The sequence below is a fragment of the Channa argus genome, chromosome 8, assembly GCF_033026475.1.
Source record: "Channa argus isolate prfri chromosome 8, Channa argus male v1.0, whole genome shotgun sequence".
Taxonomy (NCBI): Eukaryota; Metazoa; Chordata; class Actinopteri; order Anabantiformes; family Channidae; genus Channa; species Channa argus.
This window is the reverse complement of record NC_090204.1, coordinates 25,283,232-25,307,554: the sequence shown is the minus strand read 5'-3', so window position 1 is coordinate 25,307,554 and position 24,323 is coordinate 25,283,232. Positions and strand designations below refer to the sequence as shown.

The 24,323-nt window shown below is 42.9% G+C and overlaps 1 protein-coding gene and 1 long non-coding RNA gene across 2 annotated transcripts in view; one reads left to right on the top strand and one right to left on the bottom strand.

Moving 5' to 3' along the window:
• tns3.2 (tensin 3, tandem duplicate 2) overlaps positions 1–22,372 on the bottom strand; it is a 47,932-nt gene extending 25,560 nt beyond the window's left edge. The window contains exons 1-13 of the mRNA XM_067512469.1: positions 22,229–22,372; positions 20,398–20,571; positions 18,929–18,979; positions 18,723–18,845; positions 18,561–18,625; positions 15,718–15,801; positions 15,441–15,553; positions 14,348–14,408; positions 14,182–14,257; positions 13,752–13,881; positions 13,481–13,546; positions 10,867–10,971; positions 5,879–6,769 (exon numbers count right to left, since the gene is read on the bottom strand). Of these exons, the coding sequence (XP_067368570.1) occupies positions 5,879–6,769; positions 10,867–10,971; positions 13,481–13,546; positions 13,752–13,881; positions 14,182–14,257; positions 14,348–14,408; positions 15,441–15,553; positions 15,718–15,801; positions 18,561–18,625; positions 18,723–18,845; positions 18,929–18,979; positions 20,398–20,547 (1,915 nt within the window). The 5' untranslated portion in view covers positions 20,548–20,571; positions 22,229–22,372. The remainder of the gene's footprint in view (positions 1–5,878; positions 6,770–10,866; positions 10,972–13,480; positions 13,547–13,751; positions 13,882–14,181; positions 14,258–14,347; positions 14,409–15,440; positions 15,554–15,717; positions 15,802–18,560; positions 18,626–18,722; positions 18,846–18,928; positions 18,980–20,397; positions 20,572–22,228) is intronic.
• LOC137131351 (uncharacterized) lies at positions 8,666–9,968 on the top strand. Its single transcript, XR_010914986.1, has 2 exons — positions 8,666–9,174; positions 9,269–9,968. It is a non-coding gene; the product is annotated as an uncharacterized lncRNA (long non-coding RNA).
• Positions 22,373–24,323: the final 1,951 nt, after the last annotated feature.

Here is a 24,323-nt window from a genome sequence, read left to right as displayed (position 1 = left end):
TGCAATATCTCAAGAACTGCTGGAGGGAATTTCACCACATCTGGCACAAACGTCCACTTGAAGTAATGGACGAACTGATTAGGATGAACTGATGGCCCATGTTTGATGTTTTTTTTTTTTAAATGATAGAATGAGACACACTGGGTGATATTTACCCATTCAGAATGATCTTTTTGACCAAACTAAACAAATTAATAATTAGGTTATATTTGGGGTTTTATTAACATTAATACAGGTTTACTGAGATTCTTCTTTGTTTGTTTTGTGTTGTACAGGCAGCAAAACCTTTTAACAGTTTTGCACCACAGGCTTTATTTCAGCTATAACAATAACAAACCTTATTTCACTCTGTCAAAGCCTCTGAAGACCATAGAAACAAAAAAATACATCCTCCAATACATCCATACAACTCCTACCTCAAAACATCCTTCTTGAAAAACACACATATTTCACACTAACTGAGGAGTGAAAGACGATGATATTACTGCTTCTGAAATGCCCTGGGGAAACTTCCTGCTCCCGAGACGCTCAATGGCCTGATTTAAAGCAAACCCACATGCTCCATTTCCTGTGCTCAAGTTCCACATTTCAAGGAGAATTTGAGACCTCTCATTGACCTGTGTACAAAAACTCAGGGTCAGAGGTTAAATGTCATCCTGTGTGGCACATGACGTGGCCATGGCACAACAGAGCTTAACAGACATGATCCAGGAGCTGTCAAGGCTGTCCCTGTTACTGTAGCTCTAGACTTGTCTAAAGGTCCCACACGAAGCAGGTTAGCTTTGGTGGAACAGCTGGAGCTGGGAAGGCAGACCTGCAGTCTTCAAAATCAAAATGAATCAGAGATTAAGGTCAGAGCAGATACGTGCCTCCTCCTTCATGCTCCATCCAGGTTGGAAATGAGATAAGAATTAATCTAGTTTGACAGCAGAAGTGAAGGAGTAAAGTAAAGTAAAATGATTTATTTGCCATACATACAAGGTGTACAACAAAACTGCATCAGATGGAGGGTTAGTCCTGAGCTTGTGCGACTAAGTGGTGTGTTAGGGGCAACCTGACCTGGTCCCTAACACACATGTTTTTAGCAGAAACCGGAGCACCCAGAGAAAACCTAGGCAAACACAAGGAGAACATTCAAATTCGACACAGAAAGGCCCTGTCCATTCCAGTTTAGGAGCAGGGTTCAAGTTGTTCTACCATGGGTCAGATAGGGAGAGAAATGGAGTAGGAGTCATCCTGAAAGAGGAGTTTGTGAGGAATGTTCTAGAGGTGAAAAGAGTATCAGACAGGTTGATGAGTCTGAAGTTGGAAATTGAAGGCGTGATGTTCAATGTTGTTAGTGGTTTTGCCCCACAGGTAGGATGTGAGTTAGAAGAGAAGGAGAAATTCTGGAGTGAGTTAGATGAAGTGATGCAGAGCATCCCCAGAGGTGAGAGAGAGGTGATTGGTGCAGACAGAGATGATGAGAATGTGATGGGTAGATTTGGTCTTCAGGACAGGAACGCAGAAGGACAGTTGGTGATAGACTTTGCAAAGAGGATGGAAATGGCTGTAGTGAACATTTCCTTCCATAAGAGGCAGGAATGATTGACAGATGACCTGACAACTACAGCTAATGTGATCAGGGAGACAGGTAGGAGGGTATGTCTGTGTATCATCGGGAAAGAGGAAAGTGGACAAAGAGACTTGGTGGTGGAACAAGGAAGTTCAGGAGTGTATACAGAGAAAGAGGTTAGCTAAGAAGAAGTGAGACACTGAGATGACTGAAGAGAGTAGACTGGAGTACAGGGAGATACAGCATAAGGTGAAGTTAGAGGTGGCAAAGGCCAAACAAAGAGCATATGAAGAATTGTATGATAGGTTGGACACTAAAGAGGGAGAGGTGGATTTGTACAAGTTGGTGAGGCAGAGATAGAGATGGGAAGGATGTGCAGCAGGTTAGTGTGATTAAAGATAAGGATGGAAATGTATGGACAGGTGCCAGGAGTGTGATGGGAAGATGGAAGGAGAACTTTGAATGAGGAAAAGAAAAGAGAACAAAGAGCAGAAGAGGTGACTGGTGTGGAGTAACGAAGATTAGTAAGAGTGAAGTGAGCAGGGCGTTGAAGAGGATGAAGAGTGGAAAGGCAGTTGGTCCTGATGACACACCTGTGGAGGTATGGAAGTGTCTAGGAGAGGTGGCCTTAGAGTTTCTGACTAGTTTGTTTAACAAGATCTTGGAGAGTGAGAGGATGCCAGAGGACTGGAGGAGAAGTGTACTGGTGCCAATTTTTAAGAACAAGGGAGATGTGAAGAGCTGTGGCAACTACAGAGGAATAAAGCTGATGAGCCAAACAATGAAGTTGTGGGAAAGAGTAGTGGAAGCTCGGCTAAGGGCAGAGGTGAACATTTGTGAGCACCAATATGGTTTCATGCCTAGAAAGAGAACAACAGATGCAGTATTTGCTTTAAGGATGCTGATGGAGAAGTACAGAGAAAGTCAGAGGGAGTTGCATTGTGTCTTTGTAGATTTAGAAAAAGCATATGACAGGGTGCAGAGAGAGGAACTGTGGTATGAGGACATCTGGAGTGGCAGAGAAGTATGTTAGAGTGGTGCAAGACATGTATGAGAGCTGTAAGACAGTGGTGAGGTGCTGTAGGTGTGACAGAGGAGTTCAAGGTGGAGGTGGGTCTGCATCAAGGATCGGCTCTGAGCCCCTTCTTGTTAGATCTGGTGATGGACAGACTGACAGATGAGGTTAGACAAGAATCTCCCTGGACTATAATGTTTGCAGATGACATTGTGATTTGTAGTGAGAGCAGGGAGCAGGTGGAGGAAAATCTAGAGAGGTGGAGGTCTGCTCTTGAAAACAGAGGAATGAAGCTTAGCCGCAGCAAGACAGAATACATGTGTGTCAATGAGAGGGACCCAGGGGGAACGGTGAGGTTACAGGGAGCAGAGGTGAAGAAGGTGCAGGACTTTAAGTACTTAGGGTAAATGGTTCAGAGCAACGGTGAGTGTGGAAAAGAGGTGTAGACGCGAGTGCAGGCAGGTTGGAACGGGTGGAGAAAAGTGTCAGGTGTGTTGTTTGATAAAAGAGTATCAGCGAGAATCAAAGGAAAGGTGTTCAAGATGGTGGTGAGACCAGAGATGTTGTTCGGCTTAGAGACAGTGGCACTGAAGAAAAGACAGGACGCAGAGCTGGGGGTAGCAGAGCTTAAGATGTTGAGGTTCTCTTTGGGAGTGACGAGGATGGACAGGATCAGGAATGAGGACATCAGAGGGACAGCTCATGTTAGATGTTTCTGAGATAAAGTCAGAGAGGCCAGATTGAGGTGGTTTGGACATGTTCAGAGGAGAAACTGTGAATATATCAGTAGAAGGATGCTGAGGTTGGAGCTGCCAGGCAGGAGGTCTAGAGGAAGACCAAAGAGGAGATTTATGGATGTAGTGAGGGAGGACATGAAGTTAGTTGGTGTGAGTGAAGAGGATGCAGAGGATAGAGTTAGATGGAGACACATGATTCGCTGTGGAGGCCCCTGAAAGGGAACAGCCCAAATGAAAAGAAGAAGATTTCCTATGGTTCTCCGAAGTGTTGTGCGGGACCCACAGTCTGGATCTGATGCTGCTGCCTTAAGGCTGAATATAAATTTGTGTGTTTCAGCCTGATAGTGGAGGCAGTAAACCCACCACATGATGAACCTGAGAGCTGTGTCCTTTCTGCCTTCATACTGGTTTCACTGAGATGTCAAAAGTGTTTCCTCTTTGTATAGCTTGTGTACTATCAGATTGTCGTAAACCTACCACTTGTTATAGAGTTTACAATCTTTTATGACAGATAATACATCAGCCTCTGTTCTGAACCAGCCCACCTAATTAAGCCGTGAGGCCAACAAATGCCCAGGTACAGTGATCAGCCACAACAATAAAATCCTTAAGCTGGATTCATGCTCGAAGAAGTGAAGAAGTGAAGACACACAAACACACACACAGGAGCTCGTGTCTGATGCGTGTGGTTTATATGCATTGGCTCTCTGACCAGTTGGAGGCTATTAGTTCCATATGCAGGCTGCAGTCTACTGTCCATCATGGACATCACATTTTTAAGCAGTTTATGCTTCAGTAGCTGTCCTGAGGATTCTCCCCACCACATCAGTGATGCTTGGGAGCCCATCACCCTGTCACTAGTTCACCCATCTTTAGACCAATTTTGGTACTGACCATCTAATACTGGGAACACTGCAGCAGGCATGTTGGACATGCTCCGACCCCCTTGTCTCAAGTAGTACTGGCTGTGGAAATCGAATTAAGGTTGGGTCAGATTTTGTACTTATCTGTGTGTGGTTAGTTACCAAGATGTGCCAGTGCTTTCTAAAACTTTATTGATTTACAAAGCAGGTGTAGGTGTATATGTGTTATTTTGCATAAAGTTTATTTGAATAAAGGCCGTAAATTACTTAACAGTAATTGGTCAATCATACAGTGGACAGTGTGTTAGAAATGAAAATGCCTTTTTATTCCTTTTCTCTACCACAATTTGGTGTTTACATAATAAATAATCCACTCACAGCAGTTCAAACTGCACGCTGGTCTTCACATAAGGTGTCTGACATTGACCCAACCAGAACCAAATTCTGACTCCCTCTCACCTGGCTGTCACAATTTGGCCTGTTTCTGCTTCCAACACATCACCTTTAAGAACAGATCCACCACCTAATAGGTACCACTGTAGGGATAATCTTCTCTTTCCCTGCTTCAGTCTGCATGATGTTAGAAGCTAAACAACATAAAGCACATTGTTCTTATGTGAGGCAGCCTACAGTAAGTGACCATAGACTGCCAGGTGTTTTACCTGAGATTAAAATGGCCACAAACCCTGAGAGAGCAGCAAAAGAGAGACAAGATTTCTAATTCATTACTGAAATGTAAATAGAATACGGATTATAAAAATGTCTCGCCATTAAATGAATGAGTGTTTCACCTTGAAAGCCAGGAATTGGCTCACAGGAAGCAAAGCATTAAGTAAAAGAGTAACTAATGTGTTATTGTTTAATCAGAATCTACAGTATGTCTACTATAACTCTGTGTTCTGTCCCCGCTTTCCCATCATTGATCACTTAATCTTTACCCGGATCCTTCTCAGTAATGAGTCTTCTGTAATATGTCAGTGCATTTTATTTTAATGTTTTAACATGACTTTGCTGTCATGTGGTCAGAGTATTTCCTTTCAAAATAAGACCAATGATTTAAACTCATGCATGTGTGGAGAGCAGAGGTCTTGATTTAACACAGCACGAATGTCCACTACCTGTTTAATACAACGTTTCCACCCTCTCAGCAAATACCATGCACACTTGCAAACACACCATCTGGGACAAAGGGAGACGTATTCCCGGCTCTCAGGTGGATATTTCCACCAGTGGCTACTGCTTCAGTCCTTCAGTCTGGCCTTTAAATGGTTCTCTGGGAGCCAGACTACAAGCTTCATGCGCTGCCAGCTTGTTGGCACAGGTGTATTTTTCTTAGTGCGCCATTAACTACTGGCAGTGGACTTTTGTGTGTCTCAGTAAGAGGACTGTTATGTAAAGGTACTGTGCAGGTTTGTGTGCTACAGCTATGCTAGAAGATCTGTGGGAGTGTCCCAGGCCCTGCAGTGATTTAAACTTTAAATGTTAACACGTTTGTCACGTTCACTGTCTTAGTTTCATCTGATAATTAGTGCTGAACCTAAAATACAGCTGAGGCAAATGGGAATTTCATTTGTTTTGCATTTAATCAAGTTAAATTCTGCCTTTACAGACGTCCTGTTTATGTTTTCTACTTTAAACCCGACAAATTAGTCTGTGGTATTGGACCTTTTCACACTATTTATTTTCTTATGAGTCCTATTAGTCTTACCTGACAGATGTGGGTTGCCCTTGTGGCTGAGGCCATTGGTGTGGAGGGAGGCAGACCTGGACAGGGGGGCACAGCGCGTAGGAACAGGAACAAAGGTGGGGTCCAAATCCAAGATCAACTGGTTCAGCTGCTCTATGGATTCATCAATGTCCGTGGTTAGTGATGTCAGTTCGTCTTGTTGGCAGGATGAAGTGTGTGTAGGGTTTTTTGTGGCACTGTTTGTTCCGTCCTCGCCAATCAGCCCTCTCTGCACTGCTTCCCTGCTGCTCAGTCCTCGTAGTGGGGTATCAGGAGCAACCAGAGGTGGCGGCCGCTCTTTTCTCAACCTTTTGGGCCCCTGCTCCCCATCCACTGCAGCGTAGGTATAAGTGGTGTCATCCACCATCCGCTGCTGCTGTACCCAGGAGTGTGTGGAGTACTCAGTTTGGGCGGATCTCTGAGTGTCCGGCAAATTCTCAGAGGATAGAGAGCCGATGCTATTTGAGCTCTGCATTTCTAAAGCCAGAGGAGCCACATCATCCTCATCATCCAGTATGTCGGTCTCCCTCTCGCTGAACGATGCCTCTCCATTTAGAGTGTGTCCCAATCCAGACTCATCTCCAGGTCTCACCCCAACCCCTCCACTGCACGTAGCAAGCTCTGTCATGACGTCCAGAAGAGGCTGAATAATCTCAAAATCCACCCCAGAGAGCAGCCTCCCTGCCTCACTACAGTTGTCCTGTGCAGCCCTTGTCCTCTGCCTGGCTGCAGAGAGGCCCTGCGAGGCGACAGACAGGCCTGAATCACTGCTGGCAGACGGAGCTCGGTCACAATAAGATCCTTCCTCGCTGCTCTTCTTCCTCACTCTGGTGCAGAAACTTTCGTTCCCAGGGTCCAGAACATGAGCTGGAGCTGTGAGGACAGAGTCACTGTGGTCAGTAAAAGGTTTGCATGTTGACAGAAGAGTGAAAGTAGGTGCACAAATTATCTGGACCCTCTATGGTCGCTCTCACCCCCCCAGGGTGGTGGAATAATTGCAAAGAACAAAATACATTGTAGCAATAAAAGAGGTTTTTCATTCAATTCTAACATCATTTTGTAATTAAACATTGTAAATGAATAAAATTCAAAACGCAGCATGATTTCGTCATCAAAGAGGAGTCATTTCATTTACAAAATACAAAAAGAAAAAAGAAAAACCTCTAACTATTTAAACAGTTTTTCTCCAGCTGCAACATTCAGCAGCTTATGTCTGTGTGCTGAGAGGCAAAGCCCAGGGCAAACACTGAAGCTCTGTTTCATCTAATATTCAACTAATATTTAAGGTTTGATTTTATTTGCTCTACAAAATGGAAGAAAACTGTAAACTAAAGGATTAATCACTATCAATGACCAGTGATCATTGTTATTTGACTCATTTCAGCTTGAATAAAAACTCAACCATTCCCCCAAAAAAACATAGAGAATTGTCAGCAGCCAGCAGCTGTGGGGCAGCCTGTGTGTGTCCTGAGGGGAAAACCCCACAGTAATATTAATCTTCAAAATCTTACATGTTTCTTTATCAGGTCAGTGTATCTCAATTCATCATCTGTGCAGCTGCACAGGGTCACAGCGTAGAGACAGACTTCAGTGAATGAATCAGAAAGAAGGTGTAAGTTGTACTAAAACAGGATATGTCATCCTGAACTGAACATATTGTTGGTGCACATGAAACCATATCTGCAGCACGACCTGATTCACTGTGACACACACACACACACACACAACTAGACAGAGGCTCTTTGTGTAGCACTGGTAGATGCATAAATGTCTCATGCAAAGAAAGCATCAGTCACAGATGTCCACCTGAGGTCAGGTAGAGTGACTGCACGTAAAATACAACCACACATTTGTTACACCAAATATTTCAAACATTCCTGTTTTTCTGTTCCCTTAAAAATGAGTATTTACTTTCTGCGAGTTTAATTTGACACTTGGACAAAAACTGAACTTGAATCTGTCACCTCAGGCTTTAGGAAATTAAAACTACTAAGTATTCATCATGAAAATATTCTCTTAAAAAAACACAAAGGTTGTAACGAAAAGAACAAGTTTTTGTCAGATGACGTCTCTTCACATAAGACTATCTTGTACAGTGAGTGCAACAATAAATACAGCACATACCAGCGCAACATGAGCACAAGCTCTGAAGTCCAGAGAGGCAATAAATCTCAAATACCAGACACGCATGGTAAAAGCTCACAGCTGGTCTAATTGGTCTCAGACAATGAAAGATGCACAAACTGGTAAACACACTGTGTAACTTTCCCCGTACTGTCTGTCACTGTTGCCACTGCAGACTAGAAACAGGATGTAAACGTGAGCTGAAGCTTTAGTTTTCAGTGAGAGGACGAAGAAAACAGAAACGGATGACAAGCAGGAAGGGAAGCGGGGGGCAACGACGAGGACAGAATGAAAAAGATGAGGAGAAAGTAGAGGGGAGACTAAAAAGGTCCAGACCAGCTCCGTAGAAGTCTTTCTGTGTTTCCTCCTGTGCTGCCGTCCTCTCTGTGTCTCAGGCTGCCACAGGAAGACAAGCAAAGAACATTCTTTCTCCTAAGGTGCAAACAGCCCCCCCACATCCTCCCCACCGCCTCCTACTCTCTCTTTCCCCTCTGTCATGTCACTCCTCTCTCGCCTGCTCCGTCCCTGCACTGTGAATCCCCGCCTTCATTACCACCACGAGAGTAGCCCTCGCTTTGCCTCCCTCCCTCCTCTCCTCCCTTCTCCCTTTTCTCTCCTCCCCCTGCGTCCTGTCCCAGCTGACACAGGCAGGTAAGGCTGTGGAGAGAGTGTGCACTCATGCACTTTTATGTACAGAGGGAAGTGTTAGAAGGAAACTGAAGGGTGGATCATTCACTATGCTCAGGTGGCGGAGGTTGTGCAGCAAACATAATGAACTTTCAAGGAAAAGAAAAACACAAAGCACAAGGACCTTGAGCTTACCAAATATGGAGAGGGCAATGTAAACATGGGGGCGGGCTGTGGAGGGACTTTTGTGCAGAAGGGGGATGGGGACATACTGGACAAACTGCAACCTGCAAGTAGAACCTGAAATCAACGCTGGGAGCTGGAAGGAGAGGGACAAGATAACGGAGAAGAGACAGGGACAGGAGGACATGGAGATGGAGCAATAGAAAGCAGGGAAGGTGCTGTGAGTGTGCAGAGAGGACAAAGTAGAACCACCCGTGGATGAAAACAACATTGTTGTGACTGTTCTCCACCCGCATTATGCTCATGTGCAGGCGTGAGTGCTGCTGGTTCAACGTAATGGCCATGTGTGTTTGCCTTCATTTGAGCATGTGAACGAGTGTGTGTGTGTGTGTGTGTATGTGTGTGTGTGTTAACCTGTTGTTTGCATTTCTTCCCCAGTGATCAGTGTGGGTAAATTACATGGCTGGAGCAGATTAACAATGGCATAAAACAGCTGGAACTGAAGCCTCAAGCACAGGTTAAGAGCGACTGCTCAGTTGTCTGCTGTATGTTTTTGTGTTGGTGTTTGTGTGTGTGTGTGTGTCTGTGTGTGTGTGAACTGTTCTTCTGAAGAGATGAAAACCTCCAAACACACGGATCTGGCCTGACTGCTGTCTACATGACCATTTCCAGGAACGTCAAAGTGGCCTTTGTAACCACAACAGTTGTCACACTGATGAGCAGAAGATTACCCAGGCTAACCGCAGTGCAGGCCAGAGTCCAAAAGGACAGGATCTGCACCCACACAGGGACAGTAGTTGTAGCCAGAGACACATGAACTGATGTTTTTAACCACTGGGGACAGAAGAAATCACACAACATGACTGAGAGATGGGGGGATGCTTGACTCTAATCTGGCAACTAATCTGGACTGACTGCAGGGCTGTAACCTTAGTGCAGTTTGTGATGTCCCGTTTAGTACAGTTAATGGTGAGACAGTTTCAAACCAATGTCCAACGTGATGTGAATTTGTATAAATTTAGTTTGATGCTGTTACTTTCCTAGTGTGAAGACCTCAGGTTGTTTTACAGAAGACTCAAAGTATCGGAAACACCTTGACTGAAAATAAACACTCAAAATGAATGAGATAACTCTCCCATATCAGAAGAAAAGCAGTTAATAACCCACATATGTGTCATTATTTTTGGGCATAATTTTGTTATAAAAATCCTGTCGTCAGCAGCAGCAGCCTGACCAACACAGACAGGTGAGCTATGGTGTCATGGTGAGGGACCTGAAGTCCAGGTGCTGAATACAAAATAAGTTTCTCTGTTATTGAACTCATGACTTGATTTGCTCAGATCACTAAGACAGAGCACAAGTGCAGCTTTCCCGTCTACTCTCACATAAGATGATGATGAGGCACGATTCAATGACAAAGGTGAATAAAGTATTGAACATGGATAGAAATGACTGGAGAAATGTGGCTCACACAAAGTAGTGTCATGTTCACCTTCATCCGCTTTTCATTCTTTCTCTGAACGGAGTGTGTAACCACAAATTCACCGTTTACACCTGTCTGTCAGGAGAGAATCCTGAAATGCACCAGGTACAGAGCTGGAGGGAACATTGAGAAAAAGCTGAGACATTACAACACTTGTCTGCCTTCTTTAAATTTGGGAAATGTAAGATAATTTCACTTCATTTATTCTGTTTATTTCATGTGGCTTTTGCTTTGCTGCTGTGGCAACAATCAATCAGTAAGAATAATATCTAAGTATAAAAAAACACTTCTGGAACCACTGCTTTAACAAAACAGGAAGAAAAACAGAGCACAGAATAAAGTTCATGTTCTCGATTAAATATCTGTGCCCAGTTTATCACTCTGACAGATCATTTGGATTTTGAGCAAACGGCTCTGCAAAAATACTCAGCTGCAAACTGCAAAAGTCCATGTGAGGTCTTAGAGTTCACTGTGTCTTCAAATCCTGTCTAAAATGATCTAAAGGTTAGTTCAGGGACAGCAAACAGAAAGGGAAACTTCAGGAACCGCTTACCTGTTTCAAGAGAGGACATGTCTTGATAGGAGTCTCGTCTAACTAACGGGTCAAAGGTGTCATAGTCCACGGTCACCGAGGGTCCATTGTACCACAGCTCTTTGCCTGCACGTGAAAGTGACAGAAAGTCCAGTTCTGCTCCGTTAAACAACAAAACACACTTGCAAAAACCACACGTGAACGCACAATAACTGATTCCACGGTTTGATTTAAATGTCTTCAATTCGGTTTGGCTTCTGCCTGTTTGTCGTGTGTGTGTGTCCGAGCGCGTGTTTCTGCCCCAGTTTTCGCTGCCTGCCGTGTGTCTGTAATCTGAATTCCTGTCAGATGTGTGTATGTGATAGCCACTAATATTGCTTCCTGTTGGGAGGCGAGGACTGAGATCGTACGTGCTGAAGGCTGGTCTGGCTGCTGCGCCCACCTTCTGGTGTCCAACACTGCCCCCACCTGAGTGACTCCTTGATGAACTCAATGATGAAGAGCCTGTTCATTCCTGAGGATTGTGTCTGTCTGTGTAGGTGTTGTGCCACTAACTGAGTCACGTCTGTCTCTTCTGCTTGGGTTGAGAGACACAATGTAGCTTGGTGCAATCTTTGTATGGACTTATAATGTGTGTGTGTGTGCATGAGCAACTGTGGGAGTTCAGGCCTTTGCAGGCCTACAGAGGGTTCACCGCTGAAATGACAGACAAATCCGGGATTCTGCCAGAAATGTTCTTCTAGTAATGTTTTATTATTGAACCTCTTTAGGACCAAAAGTAATTTAAAGGACCAGCTTTTGAATTAGCTTCTTGTGGTTCTAGTTTGGGTAAATAGCAATAAACTTCCCTCTGACTTCCCTATATTAAAATATCTCTACTTCTAGCTGAAAAATGCCTCCAGATGACATCACGTGGAGGAACCTTTAGTTCAGATTATGTCATATTATTGCTCATACTATCAATTGTAATCATGGTCAACCTGTCTTTTCAGAGCTCCTCCAGATGACATTGTCTGAACTCCTAATGATGAAAAAGTCCTGCGGATGATGTCATCTGGCTAAAGTCAGCTAAAGTTTTTTACCTAGAATCAAAGAAATATTTTTATATGGGAAAGTTTAAAAACATTGTTCATTTACACCCTAAACTAAAGCTGTAGAAAGCAAGTTGAAAATTAGTGAAGTCGCCCTTTAAGTGAAAACCTTTTTTGGTTATTCAGTTAATGCAGGAAGACATTTCTGTCAACATTTCTGTTGGAATAAGAACAATAAAGTAATGTGTGGGGGCCAAATGTTGCTCTGAATCCATTTACCTGTGGTTTGGACTCGTGGGAGGTGAACTGATGACCAATGGATACTGACCCAACACATGACACCCGCTGAATATTTAAACCTCTGTTGCTCACCATGCTAAATATGTATGAATCACACATTCATTCCTACACTGAATCCTTCTAAGTGTAGTGGACTCATGGCACCAGGACTCAGCTACTGGATGTCTCTCTCTCTCTCTCGTGATCAGGTCAGAATTTCACTTAGTCAGAAACTCACCTTTATTTTGGCCTAATCTCATTTTATATTTTTTATTCCTCATTGTCGACTTCCCCTCTAAACAGAGTCCTGGGGGTGTTTCAGTTATGACAGGGTAGTCTGCCTATGAAAGGGGACACCCCTTCAGATCCATGGATGACCCCCCCCCCCTTTATACCCAAAGTCACCACTTCAGCTGTACTTTGGTAAACTAAGTGTAGTTGTGTGTACATGTACAATATTTACAGGGAATGGAGAAAATACTTTGAACTGCACCTCTTCAGTTTAAAGCAGTCTCCTTTAAATGACATCCACAATAAACTAAACTGCACACATTACTGCACTAAAGTATGTTTTTCATGTATCTATTAATTGTTTGTGTGTGGCTGCTTTTATGTAGCTGAGAAGCTACATTAACACCACCTACTGGTTTTAAACATTACACATAAAACTAGTACAATAACTGCTGGTTTTATTTAATTACTTAATTAACTTTGGACTTAATATACTTGTTGTATATTGTTTAAAATATGTTGTTGTACTTTTACTTTTTATGCTTTAAGTAAAATGTAGGCCATCTGCTTAGTACTTTTACTTTAGTGGAGATTTTCTAATGTCAAAACTTGCTATTTGAGTATTGAGTTTGTGTACTTGTACCACCTCTGACACACCACAGTCACTTGGTCAAGTTTAGGCAACACAATCCCTTTGTTTCCAGAGAGAGAAAGATGGGGTTTGTTGTTACGTTTCTCTCTATTGAACCGGACCACAGTGTTTGTCTGACCCCGACCAACAAAGTGGATGTGGTACAGAGGTGGAAAACAAAGATATATAGGAAAGTTGTTTTAATTTGTTCACTATCAACTCATTGGTCATTAAAGCTAATTATCAAAATCCTCACTACACCAACGGAGAACAGAGTCAGTGTTATCCAGATTTCTTACAAAATAATTGTGTTTTCAGTTTAGTTCAGGAGTTTAGTTTTAGTTTAGTTTAGTTTCAGGAGTTTTATTCTCTAATTTATTCTAAAATTAAATTGTCACAATTGTAATATTTTTTAAACTCATCTGTTTAGGACAAAAAAACAAATCTTCTTATGGAAAGGTACCTGTCATTTTTTCAGGGTGTTCAGATAGTAACAGCTCCACTTTTCCATCTTCCGGGAACCGAGGATCTGGAATATTATATAAGAGAGAGATCAGACAGCTGGACAGCTGAGTTTACTGTTCTGACATTTGCCTCACACCTGCTGTGCTGATACCACGTCCAAGGTTAGTTCAGGTATTTACATTGGACGAGGGACGAGAGCAGAGAGGCTCAGGAATTTATCTCTTAGGAATTAAAAGAGCAGTTTGCCAGTGCGCAGACATGAATCCCACCTTCACTGGCACAGTCCAGGTCCACCTTTGAGAAAGTGAGGCTGTGTCCGTGCACCAGGCCCGTGTGAAACTGGAGGCGGAAGACAACCTGACGGGTGGCTGAGATGCTGTTTTTATCATAACAAACCATCTGAAATCAAATGCACATTGATACACTTCCAGTTAATTCATTGTAGTTAGTCCCTGAGATGTAGTTGAGTTAGTGCACATCATCAGATCATTAGTAAACCCTTAGTGCTACAAATCCCATCTTTTTAACAAATCTCATCGGAAATATCAGACTGACAAGAGAAAAAGTGTCTCCCAAAACTGAAAGTCCTACTAAAATGAAAGGGAAACCGTTCATCCAAAGTAATGCAGCATTGGTTTCTAATTCAATTGTTCTGGGGTCCAATAATGAACACTTCATATTCAGCTGAGTGTTGCTCACCATGATGTCCCCCTTCAGCAGCTGAGCTGGCTGCAGCACAAAGTGCAGCCGCTCTGTGTGTCCTGCAGCAACATGGCTGAAAGAGAGACAAACACCACATCACCTGCTGTTTTCTCTCATTTATCATATCTTTACAATTTATGATCACGTGTGACGTCTTTCTTACTAGACTGCTGATGTACAAACAGCTTGGAGACTCTGATAGACCCTGAGGAACAGACTGGCCCCTAAGAAGAGAGAGAGCGCAAATGATTAGAAAAGCACTTCAATGGAAGAGAAACATTCAAAACTGCTGAAGAAGTAAGTCAGACAGCAGGTCTGTCCACAACTGTGTCCTATATTACTCTGTGAGAGACGTCCACCTGCAGCCACTTCAGACCTTTACAGACCAAAGATCTGAAAATCAGACACATGTTGGAAAGTGGATTGAGGGGAAAATAATGATGCACATGTCATTAAAGACTACTGTGATTAAGCTGCTGTTTAATTTAGTCAGACTGTCACCAAAGGACATGCACAGCACAGTCTCAAGGGCTGCAGACCTGTTGTTTTCCTACTATCCCTGCACAACCCTTGAGGCCCAGATTTCGACAAGCCTGGTCTAAGTGTGTGTGGGAAGACAGCATCACTGAATGTCCCGTATCAGATTCCCCATCTGAGCAGCTCTGAAATCATCTCTTTCAAAAAGACTCAGATGTACAGGCAATGAATTTGGACCTAATGAATCTAAAGTCAGTCTTATGTGCTGCATTACTGCTCTATTTACTGTAAGATAAGCAGAGATTGTGTGTGTGTGCGTGTGTGTGTCAGTGTGTATTTATTAATATGAGCGTGGATGTTGTTCCGCACTGGACGTTGTTGGAGGTGTCATCAGACAATGACTATATCCTTCAGCATCTCATATACACACTACAGGGGGCGTTTGGCGTCACTGTTGGACGCTCCAGGAGTGCCCCCGTTTGACGTCTGTGTGTTCGTCCCCTTAGCATGAAGTGCTCTGTTCCAGTTATAGAAAATTGATGGTTTGCATGTACGTCCATGATTAAAACACACAGTGGCCTCACACTGAGTCAAACCTCTGTCTGCTGTGGGAAAGTCCTGTGTCTTTGAACTTGACTGACATCCATGTCCATCCTATTCAGAGAAATTCTCATTCCTGTAGTGTCAGTAAGGCTCAGTTTTTGACACCTGTGGAAGGAGGTGCTGACTCCAGCTCCAACAATGGCCACTGGTGTTATTGACTTAGTTCCTTTGCTTACCTCCATCTGGTCTCATTTTGGGAAGACCGTGAAGAACAACACAGAGGAGGAAAGATGGAGACGGACACATCCTCACACCTCCTTTTAACATACTCCCCAGCATCCACACACACCTGCAGAGCAGAAAGAAATGCATTCGTTTTGCATTGGATGAGGGTGCAGTTGTTTTACAGCCTCATAGTAACTAGTTCACACGAGCATAAATCAGGTGGTTCGTGATTTTACAACCTGAGGTCAGGGTTGACCTTTGACCTGCAGCAGTCCTGCTCTGTCTTACCGTTTCTGTGAGGGGGTCATGCGAGCTGAAAGTTTGTCGTTGTAGAACCTCCTCATGGCAAAGTGGTCGAGAGAAAGGTCTGCACTGAGAGAGAGGCGTGCGTTCAGAGAAACCATTATTATCTGACTGTAAAATACAAACATTCATCATGGATGTGTGTGGATTATGCAGAGTAACAGAGACACAGACACATCTCCAACTAAAAAAAGTACAGTATCTGTAGAGTAAATGCTGCTTTGTTTCCTCACATACGTGCACTCAGTCCAACAGACACAAACAGTAAATCATTGTCAGAGCGATGAGGATTTGTCCACAGTGAGTCAGCTGTTCAGTCACGTACAACACACACACACACACACACACACACACACACACACACACACACGTGCACTGCAGAAGTGTGGAAATCTTCCTGTGGTCATTGACTTTCTCTGACCGACCTTTCACTTCATCCAATCATTAGACAAATGCCAACAACGTGCTTCTTGAAGCTCCCACACAACAGGAACAAGACCACAGAACAAACATGTGGTTTACTTTATCAGTGCCTCTAAAAGGCATGAACGGTGTTTTGTGTCTTATGGTGTTCTAGTGTCTTACCTGCATGCCAGGTCCACACTCTGGCATGCAGGTAAATTCCTCTATAGAAACCCAGCCTGAAAATCAAATAAAACTCTGGTTCAAAGTCTCTTCGGTGGGACTTCCTGCCCTTCGCCTGTAGAGTTGTAGTGGATCACTTTCTGTCACCGTCACAACTGTGGTGTTAGTCTACACTTGCAGTTTTACCTGAACGTCTGACATATTATTATTACTGTGTGAAGAGAAGAAAAACTCCTCCCTGAGGATTCGGTATTGCACATAATTAGTAAAACAGACTGGTTACACATCTCTGAGGACAGTAAGTAAAGAAAAGAGAAGCAAACATAAGAAGAAGCAGTAGTAATTAAATTTGAGCTCAGGTCAAAAATGCCATTCATTCTTTAAACCTAACTAAAGCTTTTCTTGTGATTGATTCTTTCTATTATCATAGTTTGATCCATTTGGTCCCATAGTGTTTGGAAAGTGTGGAAAAGCTTTAGTATATTTTTTTTATCCCCGTGTGTGTGTTTGTGTGTGTGTGTACGTGTGTGTGGTTTGGGCCTGAAGATCTTCTGATCAATTTTAAAGGCTGGAATCTGGAAGAACAAGGAATTTTTTTGAGCATATGTCATACAGGTGAGATTTGGTGCCGCGTTTCCATCTGGTGCCCAGTTCTCAGAAAACATCCATGTTTGACTCCATCAGGACGGTTCGTGAGCACTGGCAGCTCACTTATTTTTTTCCTGGGTAATAAGTTGAAATCAGTATTAGTATCACTCAGCAAATCACCATAAGGACAGTTAAATAGCCAATGAAGACTGGAGCTGATTGTTTTCCCCAGCAAGTGATTTATTGATACTTTTACTACTACCTACTACTATTAATCTGAGTAGAATTTAAAAATAACCCAGTGCCTATTAGTCGTTAACCATCCTGAGCGAACTGAGCTGCAATAAGCAGGTAGTTATAGTTTCCAAGAAGAGAAGACACTGGACACTTCAGCAACAATGAAGACAACAACATGACCTCTGAAAACCAACCTGAAGGACATTATTCCAGGTTCCACACTTGAGAAATCTTGTTATTTGTCTCATTAATTAACTCGTTTATGTCTGGACTGTTTCTTGGCTGAGTGAAGCACATGATCCAATATGTGCTGCTTGTTTTTTCTACAGATTAAAACAAAGTTAAACTGTGTAATTTGTACAAAACCAAGAATTCACGGCATGACGTCCAGCTTTGTTCCTCTAATCTGAATCTGTTTTGGTACAAACTGTCCTCAGATGCTCCCTGAAAATAACAGAATTCAGGAGGAAAAGAAGTCATTTACCACTGACACTGAGCTAAAGGCGAATCCAAACAAGTGCACAGGCAGTAAGTTTTACTGAACAAATATGAGGAACAGAACTTCTATCCAGAGGGAGAGAAAGTTAGGGAGTGTGTGTGTGTGATAAGAGTGATAACGTGTTATTGAGGCTGTATTTGCACAGATACGAAAGCAGGCGTGTCGTGAGATTCTGGACATTAACAGCCTGTTCTGTTCACTGCTGGATACTGAGAATACTGAGAGCACGTTTTGCAGTAAATACCAAGGTACTTAATGGTATGAGCAGAAATGTTCCTGTTGCCTGGATATGTGCACAAATGATTTAACTTTTTAATAATAATTTGCAATAATCATCACTAACTGATTAAGATGTTTAATCCACTAATGTTCTAATAATATTCACATAGAATATGAAGGTTATCTGAAGATGTCAGCTGATATGGTTTTACTACAGAAAACCTCTTAAAATCTTTAAAGCACATGAACCTTGTGTCTGTCTCACAGATGGTCATTCTCATGTGTTGGATGTTATAATCCTGCTTTAAACAGCTCCTTAGAATGGGAGCCGCATCCAAAATATGTGATGTTACACAGGTTTAACATAATATTGTCAAACTTCTCCTCTACTTTCAAACTCAAGCATCTACATCATTTGTTTTTTTGTCCAGGAAACAAAGATAAGCAAAACATATTTTGGAGTGGAGGAGGACTTTAAGTGGTTAAAACATGTTAACTTAGTCAAATTAGACTTTTATCGTGAGTCTGACAGACTGAGGGCATGTTTTCTTTGTGAATGTTAATGTGCAAATGTCAAATATAAAAATGGAGGAAATGCGTTTGCTGGTTCGGCCACTAAAGCCACGTACAGAACTTTTAAAACTTAATCTTAATATTCTCATTTAAAGTTTGAACAAAGTCTCTGTGAGTCCGGTGTTACCTGGCTGACATGTTGGTGAAGTGGATGTAGGAAGCCACCAGAACTCCAAGCCGGCCTTTGCCTCCCTGTTGAGGGCAGAGTGAGGACAAACGTGTGTTAGGGGAAGCAGGCTGATGTAAAGGACACGTCCCAGTGAGTTTGTGCAGAGAAATCAGAGCTTACCCTGCAGTGTAGCACCAGGACGTGCTTCTGGTTCGCCTGCAGCCAGTTTTCCATGGTGGTGCACACGCTGAAGATCTGATCCAGGTTAGGAGCTAACAGCTCTGCCCAGCCTGTGTCCAACACCTGACAGATGAAGGACACTGATGGACTCGGTGCGCTGCAACATTTGGCTGTGAATAGGCTGCGTGAAGCTGCGTTAACGTTACCTTACTGTTGCTTTGAGAGAGAGCGTCAGTCTTCTGTGACAGGTTGATGAGCTGGAGAAGAAACAGGAAAAGCACAAATAAAAACAGCACTTTTCCACCAGTGCTTCACACTACTTCTCATTCACACTGATGGGGGCTGGCCTGCACCCACCAGGAGCAACTAATTTGGGATTCAGTGTGTTGCTCAAAGACACTCACACATGTGACAGGAGTAGCTAGGAATCGAACCAACAACCCTCGAGTCGTTGGACCACGGATCTACCTCTTGAACCACAGTCTCCCCAAATCTCACTTGTTTTACAAGCTGCTTATTTTTGATACCAGATTTCATTCCATGTTATTTTCTGTTCTAATATTTGTGGTTTTTATCGGTTTAATCTGAGCTGAGACACCAATCTAATGAGCAGTCTCATAAAAACAGGTATCTGTCCCATACGTGTCTGTCTAAAACCCAGAAATTGCACTTATCCTGAAGTCAGTGGGTTTTTGCTTAGATACCTGAAACAGTTCTGAGGTTAACATGGGGTGAAGATATCAGAAAATACTGTTACATGTTTTTAAAAAGACAGTTTCTAACAAGTAGCTGAATGAGACCCATCTACTACCTGATCCGTCCTATAACATTTCCCATCTCTGAGTTCAGCTACAGAAGGAGAGGCTTCTGTAGAAGAGGCCACACCGAAGGTTTAGTGGTGTTGATGCTGAAGTCATGTGAGCTTGTTCATTTGTAACGTAATGTTGGCCATCGAAATGCTTAATTATCACAAACTTCTGTTTGTCAAGGAGCAGTGAAGGGCAGCAGTAATGCAGGACCCACAGGAAAAATCCCACTGGCTTTTTGGTGAAAGGAACCAGGAAGATGCTAAGTTCCAGGTTGGCCTTCAAAATAAAAGTCATCCCTACATGAACATATAGAAACAAGGTGCAGAACATCATCAAATGTTTTATACTATTGTTGTTTTGCTTTGTTCAGTTATATATGGATCAAAATAAAACAATCCATTAAAAATATATATTAACCTCAGTGTACATGTACTCAAGAACTGTCCATGTAATCAGTTCCTTGTCGCCAATTACTTAGTTTTATGCTAATTTATAATTCTGTGAGTGTAGTAGTAATAGTAGTAGTAGTAGCTAGTGTTGTAATGCATTTTCTATCCAGTATAATTATTTTTAAGTCTTAGAAACTAGTAAGTTTGCTAATATCTCAGTTATAAACAAATGATAATGGTACAGTACTTTTGTGTACAAATGATAATGGTACAGTACTTTTGTGTATTAGAACTAGTTTTGCACCACATCAGAAGAAAAGAGCAGTTCCAGTTCAGGTGAAACTAAATAACTCCCACTAGCAAAGTGATGTGGTAACAGATGAGGAATAGTTATGTCCAATAATTCAAGGTTTACTAGTCTGAAGTGGGAGAATATATTTGGAAACTTTATATTTCAGGTAAATATTTTCATCTCACCAGGTGGTTGTGTCCATGTTTAGACTGCAGCATGACCAGAAGCTCCTGCAGATTCTGCAGGTAGGTCTGCTCGCTGCACTCAGGGGGGCACAAAATGGTGATGATGCGTTGAGTGATGTAGGTCAGGTCGATTTGCCGTGTTTCCTCCATGACTGATTTGGCTCACATGGACAACTGTGATAAAACAGGAAGTGAAATCTGGGTGTTACAAACCAAGTCATGGAACATTTAGAGAAGTGTGAATCTGAGCCCGGGGTCAGCAGATGTTTGTGGAGTGTTTGACTGAGCTCGTGCCACATCAGCTGGAAACAAAGCTCTTTGAGTTCAGATGTGTTCGGCCACGTTAATTGGAAAAATCGTTTTACTGGATGTGAGGCTAAAAGCTCAGCTATAAAATAGCTATGAGGAACTGATTCAAAAGCTGAGTCACTGAAACCCCTCAGTGATCTTGTGACCGGAGAAGGAATGAGGATGATGAAAGGTGCTGCTCAGACCTCATTAGTCATCAGCACAGAACCACTAATTCTGACAACAGAAAACCACAAACTTAGAAGAGAGAGTTTATCACATGACCCTCTGACTTTATGTTTTATGTTCTATGATTTTAGAGACAGATTTGATTTGAAAGCAAAAATTACTTTTGTAATAAAGTACATCCAGCTGAGTAAAGTGTTTCCAGTGGTACATCAACATGTAGTAAAGTATTTAAAAAAATCTTCACTTTGTGTTCAAACTTCACAAGAAACTGATTTTTAATTATTATTTCTGGGCTGATTTTTCAGGATCTTGTAGAATGCTGCGATCTAAATTTGTCAGTGCTCGGCCTGAGGAAGCAAAACAAACCGAAGTGAGTGACTTAACCACACACACACTCACACGTTGCTATGGGGAGAGCTGCTTAGTGCTTAGCGAAGTCCTTGAGCTCAAACGCTCCACATCTAATTATAGTCTCTACTTCCCATTTTAAGGGAAAGCTTTCCACAATGAATTGGCCATCATCCCTTTCTTCTCTCCGCTTTAGTTTGGCAGTGAAAACCATCGTCTGGCAGCTTCAGTGCAGCAGGAACAGAGACACCGTTTGGTGAGGAATTCATCTGACAGATCGTTTTCCAAAGTGCAACAGAACTGAAATGAACAGCAACAAAAAGTCCCTGTGACTGTCTGTCCCCATGCCCGTTTAGATCCACGTCTCTTTTCCTGCACTACTTTTTCTCAGAGCAGTGAACTAATCTCCACACAGGCTCTTTATTGAGTTACACTGTCTTTTTTCATCAATACATTGAGTTAAATCTGCAACCAGGACAAAGTCTTTTCGTTTTCTCTGTCATGTGTCAAGAAAATTTCGATCAATTTCTCTTCTATTCAATTAGAGTAAAATGTATCTAGTTTGATTCCGAGGAATTTTTGCAAGAAGCTCATTGGCATTGGTAAGAAGTGTCATTATCACACCCCCACTGGGAGGTTTTTCACTTGTCCTAATAAAAACAGGCTTTAAAGACTCAGAGCCAGCTTCAATGAGCTCTTCAGATGGACTGAATCCCAGTGGAAACATGTCTCCTGGGGTTCACAGCCTTGATGTGTCAGTAGGCTAATCCCCCTCCCACCACACACACACTGACGTTTTGCAGTGGTAAAACCCCAGATATTTGCCATCCATCACATGCCCCTCTGTTTACTAAAAGAGCTGCTAAATCTGAGCCCAAACCAGCAACTACTGAGCATGCAGGCGGAACACACACACACACTTTATGTGCAGTTTGAGAATGAACTCAGTGCTGAGAGTCACGCGTCACTGGAGAAAACACTCAATGTGCAGTAGAGAGGTTCTTACCTTGGCTGCTGCTGCACTGAACAAGAAGTCAAAATGACAAAATGAAGTCTGATGAGTGGACGTTCGAGTGTGACTGCTGTGGAAAACAAGGTGGAGACTTGACAGGGGGAGGGAGGAAGCCGACGAGGGAGCATGATGATAAACTGTACTGTTACAGCCTGAACTTTGCCCTCTTTTGGACTCTGAGTGTGTGTAATGGACTAAAACACACTGATTCCTCGCTGTCCAAACCCTCATTACCACATAAAGAGCTGTTTAAGTGTGTGACATTTGTGCTGCAGGGTCTTTAAACTGGAGCAGTGTAGTGGATTCTACAGTGTCCCAAAGTTTTTCAGTGTCAAGGACACACAGTTTTATATCCCAGATAAAATGTTACATCGTGTAAATGACTCATTATGTCACGCTGGCATTAAGTTGCAGCTGTGATGAAATAAAAGAGCATGTACTCATTTACTGAGCTTAGGCAAAAATTCAAAGTAGCTGCATTTTCTGTTGCTTTATTTTCCTGCCTCAGTGCACAGAAAACAATCCAATTCAACTTTATTTATATAGCGCCAATTCACAACAAAGTCGTCTCAAGGCACTTTACAGAATAAAGTCAAGACTATAAAGATGTATAGAGAGAACCCAACAATTTCCCCTGGAGCAAGCCCCAGGCAACAGGGGAGAGGAAAAACTCCCTTTAACGTAAGAAACCTCCAGCAGAACCAGGCTCAGGGTGGTCGGACATCTGCCTTGACCGGTTGGGGTGAGTGGAAAGTGAAGAGAGAAAAGAAAAGAGCAACAAAAGCAACAACTAAACATCGGGCAGGTTGGTAGGACCAGTAGTTGGACACTTTTACTTATAGTACTTTAACTTAAACATACTTGAAATTCAACATTCTTTATTGTCACTTCACACATGGTATTTAAAAAACACTAAGGCTGAATTGAAATTTTGCTCCCCAACAGCTACTGACACATTAGAAACCACTAATACATTTTAAAAAAAGTAAAAATACAACACAGGCAAACACTGGTGAAGGCCTTTTTTACTTCAGCTGTCGACAGCTGGGTAACCTGGTCACTGGGTGATTGCGGGAGCATCTGTGGATGGCAGGTGTTGCTGTGCTCAAACATGCATATAAGCTGTTCAATTCCTCTGCTAGAGAGCACTTGGTTGGTCATATTGTCGGGGGAGAGGGCTTTTAGTCAGTGATGTGCAGAAAACCTGCCACAGATGGATCATTATCACACACGAAGTGGCTGTTCAGTTTTTGTGCGTATAGTCTCTTTACCTCTCTGATGCCCTGTTACAGGTTGTCCTTGCCAGGCTATATGCTACATCATCCCCAGATTTAAATGCAGACTTAAGGGCTCTCAGCAGGGAACTAATTTACCCGGTTATGCCCACTGTCACATCATCCATACATTTATTAATGTAGTCAATGATAGACACCGTGTGTTCCTGGAGGTCAGTAACGTTATCATGTGTTGCTGCCTCTTTACAAATGTCCCACTGAGTAGCCTCCAAGGTACTTGTCTTGCAATGCTGAACTTGCTCCTTGTGGCCACATTCTCACTTCTCTGACCTCGGTCTGGTCCTGTTCTGCTCTTGGTTTATAAACGGGTGTGAGCATAACAACTAGGTGGTCGGAGTTTTCAGCATGGAGGAGGGCAGCAGCTCTGTAAGAGCCCTTAGTGTTTGTATGGACTAGGTCTACTGTGTTGTCTCCCCTAGTTGCAAAGTCCACATGCTGGTGGAATTTGGGCAGAACAGACTCGCCAGCTCTCATGAGGAAGGTGTCAGAATAATCCTTTTGCTCCTCGCTGATGCCCAAGGCTCGTTCACGTTAGCCTCGGTGGTTATAATGCTGCCGTGAGTGAGTAGAGATCACCACTGCATCCCGGCACCATGGGTTTTATATGTACATCACCAGACCGGCGCCTCTCTGCTTGCCGGCTGACGAGGCTACTCTGTCCGCTCTGTGTAGCGTTGACCTCTCAAGCTGGATCGCAGCGTCCGTGATGGTCTCATTCAGCCAAGAGACACAGCAGTTCCTTAGAGGCTCCACCCGGTTTAATGTAATCCGTCTTCTTGTCGAGGGAGCGAACG